Below are 10,774 nucleotides of genomic sequence, written 5' to 3'. Positions count from 1 at the left end.
GGGATGGGGCATCTACAACCTCTCTGGGCAGCCCGTTCTAGCACCTCACTACTCTCCTGGTAAAGAACTTCCCCCTAACAACCAACCTAAATCTTCCCTCTTTCAACTTAAAACCGTTCCCCCTTGTCCTGCTGGTATCTACCCTTTCAAAGAGTTTACTCCCTTCTTGTTTATAGGCTCCTGTTGTCAAACAGCAAGTCCGAGGGCCCCTGGAAAGAAATAATCAGCCGAGGTGCGGCGAGGGACGAGGCCACACACCCATATGGTTTCTAGTAGCCAAGCAATTTAATAACTGCACACAGCCGTTTATATAGAGCGGTACAAATAACATGCTAAGTACAACAAGGCATGGTTCTCATAACTTGCAGTTGCTTGCAGCTTGTCTCACGGCACCTGACACAGTGGTCTCTATCGCAGCTCCGCATTCCTTTCGCCTACTCCAATCATTGTTCTGTGTGAAACAGTGATCCATAGCAGCTGTTTTGCTTGCACTGACCCAGGGGGAGATAAACATGACCTCCCTGGGTCAGCTGTCCATCCACAATTTCCTCGTTCTTTTCTTGCACAAGCAAAACAGCCGAGGTAACCTTCGAGAGCATTTTCTTAAAAAACAGCAATAACCGAACAAATTATGAGGATTCCCACCACCAGCAACATCAATAGACAAATGCCCTCCTTGACAAGGCCAGTAAGCCATCCCGTGACCTTGAGCTAATAACAGAAAGTTTATGGTAGCGTGATTTTATAGCAAGGTATGCCATAAGCTGTTTTGATCGACCAGAAGTTTTTCAAAAAAAAGTGCAACCCTTGCGGCAAGCGATAAAAGCTCAATGTTATCGTTACATTCAGGGGTTAACAGAGCACGCTTCATACGGTCAGAGCGGTTAGAGAGACTAATGTTTCAAAACTGCACAAACGTAGGAGCAAACATAGTTAATTTTCCTAAATAACAATGTCCACCTATCACCCGGCTGGGGATGCCCTACCACGCTCTGTTTCCACTGATCAAAAAGATGTCTGGAGGCAATGCCTTTGCAGAGCCATTGCACTATATAGTCGTGTTGTTACCTTTTACCATAGGCACCCAAACCCTGTCTTTTTGATGTATTGGTGCCACAATAATCACCAGCATCCTGATAAGTAAATTTACAACCACTAGATACATTAGTCCAAGAAGTCCAATTTTTTGACGTGTTCCCTATCGCCTGCGACCCCATAAGTTACAGTTTCTGGGGATCACAAGGCAGCGAGACATTTAATCCAGCAAACAGTTAAGCGGAACATCCCAGTCCGTGTAGAAGCCGCTGTAGAGTCGGTGCAGGCAGTTGTCGCCATCGGTGAGAAAGTGCACAAAGGTCTGCGGAGGCTGCCGCCGCTCTCCACCCCCCTCCCCCCCCCCCCCACCAGACTGCCCCACGCCAGCTTTTGCAGATCGACGGGCACCACAGCGCTAGGGCAGTACTTCTCGATGTAGTCCTGGAAGCCCTGCACTCCCATGGAGAGCACCGGTTGGAGGCGGCTGAAGCGGTGGCCACGGCAAGGTCCGGGCTCGGGCCGGCAGTTGTGGGGGGGGCGGTGAAAGCGGCGCGGTCAGGGCTCGGGCCGCTGGAGGCTACGGGCGGCCGTTCAGCGGGGGGGTCGTAGTGCCACCGCCACAAACAACAGATTCTCCGAAGGTGATAGTGACAATTTCCCTAAATTTCGGATGTCAGCAGGAGTGTTAACATCTGCAGTAAAGATCCATTGGATTATCTGCTTAGCAGCCTCTGATTTAAGGCCGTATTCACTAGTGGTCTTTCTAACTTGCTGCAATAATTTCCAGTCGTGCGGCTCCCACTGACTGCCTTGCTGATTATATACAACTGGATAAGCGATCTTAGATGCGACCTCCCAGTTTCCCTCCAGGATTGCATCCCTGATAACTCCGGACCACCAGGGTGGGGCTGATGGCACCGCAGCAGGCGGTGGAGGTGCGCTTGGTACAACAGGACCCCTTGGCTGGCCCCAGAGGGCTTGTGGCCCTGTAAAGCTAGTCTCCTTTATCTTGTCATGCACCTGAACCTCCAGGCACTGCGGCCTTTCAGTTAATACTTTCAAGTCCTTAGAATCATCATCTGAATCGCTGTCTGATTCTCTCTCCTCTTTAGGAGCAGGAGGAGTGTTTGGTTGCTGCACAGTCGGCTTAGGAGGGGGGGCTGTTTCCCCTTCAGCTGCTTCCAACTCAGAGCAACCTACTGCAGCCTTAAGCTCCACAGCAGATGAACAAGCAGGGTGCGTAAGTCCCTTTACTGGTGTCTCTATTAAAGAGGTGGATGGAGAAACCATGTTCGATACAGCGTGTATGGCCATTGCTGCAATCTGCCGTTCTGGCTGCCTGGCCTTCAAGGTGTTAGCAACAGCACGGCACAGTGGTTTCAGAGGCTTCAGTAACTTTTCCTCCTTCCCCCCAGATGTCATGCAGTCCCATATATGATCTCTTATATCACACCATTCCGAAACACTGAACATAATTGCCACCTCCGTAAAGTATTCATGTCGTCGGGCCCATTTTACCAGCTCCTACAGGTCTTTAGGAGATACTTGCTCCCCACTCTTAAAAAGAAAAGTTAATAGCAGTTTCTCTGCAGCTTCCCAATGCATCGTGGAGATAGAGGAAAGGGAGAGACCCCGCTTCCAGCTACCTGTCAACGGTTTAAGGGCTGGTCCGGCCCGGTTCCGCGACTAGTGGGGCGGAGGGATTTTCGCAAAATCCGCGCCTCCAGGAAGGGAAACAGGGGACCCCAAAATAATTAAAAACAGCGGCAACGATCTGAGGAGAAACAAACTAATTTACTAAATATAGTATCGGAATGTAAGATAACACACAATAATACAATATAAATCAACAATAATTGAGAGAAAGATTGTCCGAGAGCCAAAGGCCTTACGCTAATACTGAAGCCTTGCGTGCAGTCGGGCGCAGCAGTAGCGAGCCGATCCGACAGGGAACACGGCGAGATGAGAAGAGGGCAGCAAGTCAGATGACCTGTGCCCTTATATCTGTTCCCTTGAGCAGGAATGATAACAGTACTTGAAAAGGCTCTTGGGGACCGTAGTTCTTCTTCTCTTCCAGACAGGTACCCAGAACTAAAGCATTTGCTCTTTAACTCCCAGTTCACTGCATGATGTTGTGATGTGGAATACTGATAAGCAAAAATCATAAAACCATGACACTACCGCAACACTTACAGTGTGTCCGGTGCCCTGTTTCCAGCTACCGTGACACCCTCAACATGTCCGGAGCCCCACTTCCACCTACTGTGACATCCACAACGTGTCCGGCGCCCCGCTTCCAGCTACCGCAACAACTGCAGCTTGTCCTGCGCCCCGCTTCCAGCTACCACGACACCTACGTGTCCGGCGCCCCGTCTGCCAGCTACCGTGACAGGTTCAGCCTGTCCAGTGCCTCGTCTGCCAGCTACCGTGACAGTTCTAGCCTGTCCGGCGCCCCATCTGCCAGCTACCATAACACCTACTGCATGTCCAGCGACAACCGTCTGCCACTGCTGCCTTGGCTCCGTCTTACTCCAAGGTTCCTTTGCTGTTCGATGTTACTCCAAGGTCCGTGTTCGATCTTGCTCTAGGATCCTTGTTCGATCTTCCTCCAAGGTTCCGCCCCTGTTCAGGCACCAATTGTTGTCAAACAACAAGTCCGAGGGCCCCTGGAAAGAAATAATCAGCCGAGGTGCGGCGAGGGACGAGGCCACACACCCATATGGTTTCTAGTAGCCAAGCAATTTAATAACTGCACACAGCCATTTATATAGAGCGGTACAAATAACATGCTAAGTACAACAAGGCATGGTTCTCATAACTTGCAGTTGCTTGCAGCTTGTCTCACGGCACCTGACACAGTGGTCTCTATCGCAGCTCCGCATTCCTTTCGCCTACTCCAATCATTGTTCTGTGTGAAACAGTGATCCATAGCAGCTGTTTTGCTTGCACTGACCCAGGGGGAGATAAACATGACCTCCCTGGGTCAGCCGTCCATCCACAGGCTCCCTTCAGGTACTGAAAGGCTGCAATGAGGTCACCCCGCAGCCTTCTCTTCTCCAGGCTGAATAAGCTCAGCTCCCTCAGCCTGTCTTCGTAGGGGAGGTGCTCCAGCCCCCTAATCATCTTTGTGGCCTTCTGGACCCTCTCCAACACCTCTCTGTCTTTCTTGTACTGGGGGCTCCGTACCTGGACACAGTACTCCAGATGGGGCCTCACAAGAGCAGAGTAGAGAGGGACAATCACCTCCCTGTCCCTGCTGGCCACCCCTCTCATGATGGAGCCCAGGATACCATTTGCTTTCCGAGCTGCAAGAGCACACTGCTGGCTCATGTTAAGTTTGTCATCCATTGGGACCCTCAGGTCCTTCTCTGCAGAGCTGCTCTCAAGGACTGCTCCTTCCAGTCTGTATAGATGCTTGGGGTTCCTCCGGCCCAAGTGCAAAACCCTGCACTTTGCTGTGTTGAACCTCATTAGGTTCACCCGGGCCCACCTTTCAAGTCTGTCAAGGTCCCTCTGAATGGCATCCCTTCCTTCCTCCTTGTCAACCGCACCATTCAGCTTGGTGTCGTCAGCAAATTTGCTGAGGGTGCACTCAATTCCGTCGTCGATGTCATTGATAAAGATGTTAAAGAGCACTGGTCCCAAGACAGACCCCTGGGGGACTCTGCTCGTTACCGGCCTCCACCTGGACATAGAACCATTGATCACCAGCCTCTGTCTATGGCCTTTCAACCAATTTCTTATCCAACGAGTGGTCCACCCATCAAATCCACATCCCTCCAATTTGCAGATAAGGATGTGGTGGGGGACCATGTCAAAGGCCTTGGTCAAGTCCAGGTAAATGACATCGGTCGCCTTCCCCTCATCCACCAATGCCGTCACTCCATCATAGAAGGCCACCAGATTGGTTAAGCATGACCTCCCCTTGGCGAAGCCGTGCTGGCTGTCTCAGATCACACGCTCATTCCTCATGTGATCGAGCATGTCATCCAGGAGGATCTGTTTCATGATCTTCCCATGACCCGTCCTGTGAGAGTCCTGTGACTTGCCAGGAGTTATATCTTCCCCTCTGAATGTAAAGTCCTCTGGGGTATGTACTTCTCTTCTGAGAACCAGGTATTCGGAAAATTAGCAGTCCATGGAAGTGGGGAATTAACTCTTTCATGCCCAGTGCTTTACATGATGTTATGATGTGAAATACCAATAACAAAAATCATAAAACCATGACATTCCACCCCTTAATCCACATCACTACATCATACTAAATATATCAAATACACAAAAAAAACAATAATTAAAATGCAGTAAACACACACACACATACATATATACATGGAATTACTGACTGCACTCCCACAACATCAAATTCCCTTGTGGTACAGTACAATCAACAAATATACAGAGTGATGTGGCTAGGCTGGTATCTACAGGTTGTATAACTAGAAAGATTATCACAGTGGAAAGGGATAATCGAAAATAAATGAAAACGCTCACCTGTATCCTAAACTCACAGAAAAAGTCCAAAGGGAGCGATCACCATTTATAGCTCATCCTCTTTCTTGCAGATAGGTAGTTAATGAATCTGCTGCCTGTCTTACCACCTCCAGTGAGTCGGATGTCAACAGGAGATAATCAATATAATGATACAAGTTAACATTATCAGGTTTTCTCCAATTAGCCAGATTACGCGCCACTAGATTATGGCAATATATTGGCGAATGCACCTACCCCTGTGGCAGGACCAGAAAGGTACACTGCCTGCCTCCCCACATAAACACAAACTGGTCTTGCTATTCTTCAGCAATTGGAATACTGAAGAACACATTTGCTAAATCTAGGACACAATGGTAGGTTTTTATCTCCCTACTCAATGTGTCCATTTGAGATTGTCCTCCAGTCATCACTCTATTGCCGTCAAATTTAGTCGGATCTCCGTAAATTATCGATGTTTCTGTGCCTGTGTCAACCAACGCCATAACTCTCTGAATATTCTTTTGGGACAAAAAATTGTTAATTCTACATAGGGCCTCTAGTCTGGTCTGGAGGTCTTAGGGGGATTAACATCCCTTGTCATGCCATAAATTGTGCTATGGCCAAGTCTTTTGCCTCTGATGGCTCAGGCATTGTGGCCCGAGACACTTGAGGAGGTCTCTTTTTCCTACTACAGACTATAAAATCTTCTAAGTTCCATGATGTCATTGGCTATCTAACTATAACTCTTACCCTAGGTTTTTTGGGGTAAGTTTGAATTTTCTGATTGTCCTTCAACTGTTTCCATAGTTGAAGGAGGACATGATTGGGCTAGCAATCAATTTTAACAAATTGGACCCCATCCCAGATTAGGTCATTAAACATTTGCTTTCAGGAAACCCGTATGGGTCCCGATTGAAGAGTTCGTACAGCTGGCCTCCTAGTTTTAATTACTGGCAGGACTTCTGCTTCTTCTAGTGTTCAAATATTGTGCCTGGTCCACAGGTGTTCTGTTTCTCCCAGATCGGCCACTAGTCAGGCAGCCTTTTGGACTACCGATTCTGAGGCCACCGGGGGGTACAATATAGAGACTAAAGTGCCATATAGATGGGAAGGGGCCTGCTGCAGGATCAAGTCTCTTATCCCTGCTGAAAATTAAACCATATCAGGGCTATCAAATGTATCTTCATAGATTGCTTCTCTTATACCCAATTCACAGATGTAATTTTGAAGGTCCTCCATGGAGGACCACAACCCTGTGTGTAATGGTATGTCTGATTTATTCAGCCATACCATACGGCATGCCGCCATTAACCAATCTATTATGGAATGGTTTTCATTGGCATATTGGATGCCCGCGTATAATCTCTCCCTAAGAGCATGGTGCACAGTCATGGTGGCCAATTTAGAGATTTCTGGACCGTTAACCATAACATTTTCTGCCCCTGAGTCCCATAATCTTAATAGCCAAGTTGGTACACTTTCCCTAGGCTTCTGCCAGAACCGTTGTACTAGGCCCATTAACCCTGTTGCTGTGTATGGCTGGGCTGTTACAAGTAAATGAGACTGGGCAGGGGGCCACTGAACAGGGGGCACCCCTACTGGTCTATCTTGTATCTTTTTCGTTTTTTTGAGTTATTATACGATGGATCTCCAAGGGATCCGTTGCAAGCAGAGAATCAAGATCCGATTTAGAATTCTTATTTTCCTGATCAACCAGGTACATTGATTCAGGAACCTGGTTTTTATCTATTGAAATATTATGGACCTACCCTATCAGAAAATTCAGGGTTGTTTTTTTCCCCATCAGTATACCGAGTTCTTGCTCTAATTTTTCTATGCGGTCTCACAATAACTGATTTTCATTTTCTAAGGTATTGGCCCTCATTTCAACCTCGTTTAAAGCATTTTAACAGTGGCCATGCCACCGTAGAGGCAGCTACCTGTCGTTCTTTTGTAGCCAGTATATCTTTGCTCAGCCTATGAAAATAGCCCGCCATGTGGAATTGGGAAATATTTCCCATAACACGCAGGGGACACCATTTTTCAATTATGATTGCCAATTCATAACTAGGGGATCCCAGAAATCCAGGGATCTGTCCAGAGATTGTTTTATCTAGGGGGGTTATGTTGTCCCCCCAATCCATTTATAGGTATACCAAAGAAAAGACATTATATAGATCTTAGTATAAATGCAAAAATCAAGATATCAGTGCTTCAGTTACTCCTTATTCTTGTTTTTTTTTCTTTTTACTCCTTTTCTCTCTTCCCTTTCTATTTTCCTTACATAAGCATTACATTTTGTAACTTGTTCACACAGCTTGTGTTCTTCATGCTCTCTGTGAGGTTCCATATCAGACATTTCAACAGGAATTTCATAGAAATTCATAGGAATTTCAATCGTACAATGGCTTGGGTTGGAAGGGACCTCAAAGATCATTTATCACTCAGGCTCCAGCTTTCTGGATTAGTGGCTGAAGAGAGAGCTATGATAAATATAAAGACTCAAATTTGCTGGTTGGAAAGCTGTAGCCATTGGGTAAAATACAATGAAGGCACGACAGAACTGTAAGCTCAGTAATAGGGGTCACAGTAAGTATTGTTAAAATAGATAACAAAAAAAAGTATTGTTAATTTATTTTCCTTTTTTTTTTTTTTTTTTGGTGTTGGTTTATTTGTTTTGTTGTGTATTGTTTGTTTTGTTTGATGAGTGCTTCTTTTGAACTGAGTTTGTAGCAAAAAGGCTTGTCGAGGAAAGGTGGTTGCTCCAGGAATGAGGGACAAGTGGTTTTGATTCATTTGAGTTGGAAGGGATCTTAAAGCTATTTGGTCCAACTCCCTGCAATGAACAGGGACACCTACAGCTCAATTAGGGTACTCAGAGCTCTGTCCAGACCTTGAGTGTCTCCAGGGATGAGGCATCCACCACCTCTCTGGGTAACCTGTGCCAGTGCCTCACCACTCTTATTGTAAAGAGCTTTTTTCTTATATCCAACCTAAATCTCCCGTTTTAGTTTAAAACAATTTCCCTTTGTCTTGTCACAACTCCCACTGTAACTTGGGAAGAAGCATTAAGAGGAACTTTCACTGTGCATTTTAGAACACTCGTGAGACTGCCCAGGCCATCAAGGGCATGCACATCCGCAAGGCCACCAAGTACCTGAAGGATGTGACCTTGAAGAAGCAGTGTGTTCCCTTCCGTCGCTACAATGGAGGAGTTGGTCGATGTGCCCAGGTGAGGATGGAGCTAGGAAAGAAAAGGTGGAAAGGGTGCTTTGTGTGTGCTTAGGTACAGAGGAGATGAAAGGTGATGTTCAGACTGCATGGAGAGGAGTCAGTCATTGGTGATAACGTATGAAAACATAAATAGGAGAAGTGTTGATTTGGATTTCTGTGGCAACTTTCTTAGGACACCTTTGGATTCAATGTGAAGAAATTTGTATTCTGAGCAATCTTAGTAAAAGGATGTGTAACAGCAAGTTAATAGCATGTAGAGGTCAGGTACCAGGACCAAAACAGAACTCCTTTTCTTACAGGCCAAGCAATGGGGCTGGACACAGGGACGCTGGCCCAAGAAAAGTGCAGAGTTCTTGCTGCACATGCTCAAAAATGCAGAGAGCAATGCTGAGCTTAAGGTAGGCTGAGTAATGTTACTAAATGCAAACTGTTCATTTGACACTGTGCTTCTGTGCTCCTAAACTTGGTGGCTCAAATGAAAAAAGTGAGGATTTGCTCTATGGATTAAACAGATATAGAGGGCTTGGTTTACTATTTGTTTGAATTACACTGTGTTAAGTTAAAATGTGAGTAATGTTTTTTTCACAGTTCATAACTGCATGAGCTATTTAGAATAAGTGTGCATCTGATCTCTTAAAACTCACAGAAATAGTAAAATCTGTAGACTGTTTGTAACTTTGTAATGTGCTCAATGCTTTATTTGGCAACTGTGATGGTGGTGATGACTATCTTAGGACACCTTTGGAACAACCATGAAATAATAACTACTTTCTGAGTCATCTGCATGATGTAACTTCATTGTGACGTGTAGAATAGTCTGTTTCTCTTACTTTGGTTAGTCGTAGCTTGGTAAAACAATCAACTTAAACTGTGAAATTTGCATGGTGTGCTCGGGTGGGGGGGTGATTATTTGTTTGTGCTGTGTAGATTACTGTAAAGAGAAATAAGTCACAGTATTTTAATTTTATCCCCCCCCCCTTCCCCCACAGGGTCTCGATGTGGATTCTCTGGTGATTGAGCACATCCAGGTGAACAAGGCTCCCAAAATGCGCCGGCGCACCTACAGAGCTCATGGGAGAATCAACCCCTACATGAGCTCCCCCTGCCACATTGAGATGATCCTCACCGAAAAGGAGCAAATTGTACCCAAGCCAGAGGAAGAAGTTGCTCAAAAGAAAAAGGTAGAAAGCATCACGTTCTTAGTGTCTTCTCTCTCACTTCTTAGTGTCATTAAGAAACCTGAACGTGAGCAGGCAAAGGGGTTACTATGATGACTTATCTTAGGACACCTTTGGAATACCCATGGAATAAAAAGTTATTACTGAGCAACCTCAGCATTAAATACAGTAGTGAGAAGTGATAAAAACTCTTATCAGTAATATATATTGCAGAGGTGATTTGCTGATTTTTTTCCACTGAAGTAGTTATAGCATTCAGATGTTTTCTGTAAATACAGACCCACAGAATGGTGGCTCAGTGGGGAGGCCTGAGTGTTGAAAGATGATTTGTAACATGATTTGGAAAAGTATCCATTTTCATTGTTTTGTTTCTTCAGATATCCCAGAAGAAGCTGAAGAAGCAAAAGCTGATGGCTCGGGAGTAAATCTGACACAACAGATGTACATAAATAAAGTTTAAAAAAAACACTTTAATTTGTTGTGTGGGCTTGTGCTGTTTGAGGGATGTTCCAGTGCTCAGCACATCCTTGGGACACAATTCATGGTGGTTCCTCCACTGGCAGTAAAGTACTGACATCACAAAGCACCACACTCCCAGAACGAAGCTGCTTACGGTGCGGGAGTGTTTCTAAGCATAAACCAGGAAGTCCCAGCAGTGATGACGCGTGCTTTATACGTCATTTCTGTGAGGCGGGGCCATGTGAGGCGCTCACTACCTCTGATTAGGTGCAGTCGACTGCGCATCTGTGGAAGTGTGGTGGTTATTTCTAGCGTGGCTGTAGCAGAGCTGTTGGGGGTGAGCGTGTAATGAGAATTGAAGCTAGTAAATCAAATAAAATGAGAGAATGTTCAAA

The 10,774-nt window shown here is 45.9% G+C and overlaps 2 protein-coding genes and 3 non-coding genes across 5 annotated transcripts; 4 read left to right on the top strand and 1 right to left on the bottom strand.

The window, feature by feature from the left end:
* Positions 1 to 263: 263 nt before the first annotated feature.
* On the bottom strand, positions 264 to 4,022 carry LOC124417486. The gene has a single exon (XM_046905137.1). It carries the CDS (start codon positions 2,506 to 2,508, stop codon positions 1,627 to 1,629), a length of 882 nt encoding a protein of 293 aa, XP_046761093.1. The 5' UTR covers positions 2,509 to 4,022; the 3' UTR covers positions 264 to 1,626.
* A 4,597-nt stretch (positions 4,023 to 8,619) lies between these two features.
* Positions 8,620 to 10,394, top strand: LOC107055485 (60S ribosomal protein L17-like). The gene is made up of 4 exons (XM_003643344.5): positions 8,620 to 8,740; positions 9,042 to 9,140; positions 9,732 to 9,923; positions 10,298 to 10,394. Exons 1-4 carry the CDS (start codon positions 8,639 to 8,641, stop codon positions 10,343 to 10,345), a joined length of 441 nt encoding a protein of 146 aa, XP_003643392.2. The 5' UTR covers positions 8,620 to 8,638; the 3' UTR covers positions 10,346 to 10,394.
* LOC112530497 lies at positions 8,894 to 8,958 on the top strand. The gene has a single exon (XR_003072130.1). It is a non-coding gene; the product is annotated as a small nucleolar RNA SNORD58 (small nucleolar RNA).
* LOC112530501 lies at positions 9,456 to 9,522 on the top strand. Its single transcript, XR_003072134.1, has one exon. It is a non-coding gene; the product is annotated as a small nucleolar RNA SNORD58 (small nucleolar RNA).
* LOC112530503 lies at positions 10,005 to 10,072 on the top strand. The gene has a single exon (XR_003072136.1). It is a non-coding gene; the product is annotated as a small nucleolar RNA SNORD58 (small nucleolar RNA).
* Positions 10,395 to 10,774: the final 380 nt, after the last annotated feature.

Source organism: Gallus gallus, chromosome W (assembly GCF_016699485.2).
Source record: "Gallus gallus isolate bGalGal1 chromosome W, bGalGal1.mat.broiler.GRCg7b, whole genome shotgun sequence".
In the NCBI taxonomy this organism is placed as follows: Eukaryota; Metazoa; Chordata; class Aves; order Galliformes; family Phasianidae; genus Gallus; species Gallus gallus.
Note: the sequence above shows the minus strand (reverse complement) of the source record. Positions and strands in the feature narration are given on the sequence as shown.

Excerpts from the sequence above, each read along its gene's own strand:
- LOC124417486 (XM_046905137.1), bottom strand. The coding sequence starts at position 2,508 with ATGTTCAGTGTTTCGGAATGGTGTGATATAAGAGATCATATATGGGAC.
- LOC107055485 (XM_003643344.5), top strand. The coding sequence starts at position 8,639 with ATGCACATCCGCAAGGCCACCAAGTACCTGAAGGATGTGACCTTGAAG. Across the intron at positions 8,741-9,041 it reads GAGTTGGTCGATGTGCCCAG|GCCAAGCAATGGGGCTGGAC; the intron begins GTGAGGATGGAG and ends CTTTTCTTACAG. Across the intron at positions 9,141-9,731 it reads AGAGCAATGCTGAGCTTAAG|GGTCTCGATGTGGATTCTCT; the intron begins GTAGGCTGAGTA and ends CTTCCCCCACAG.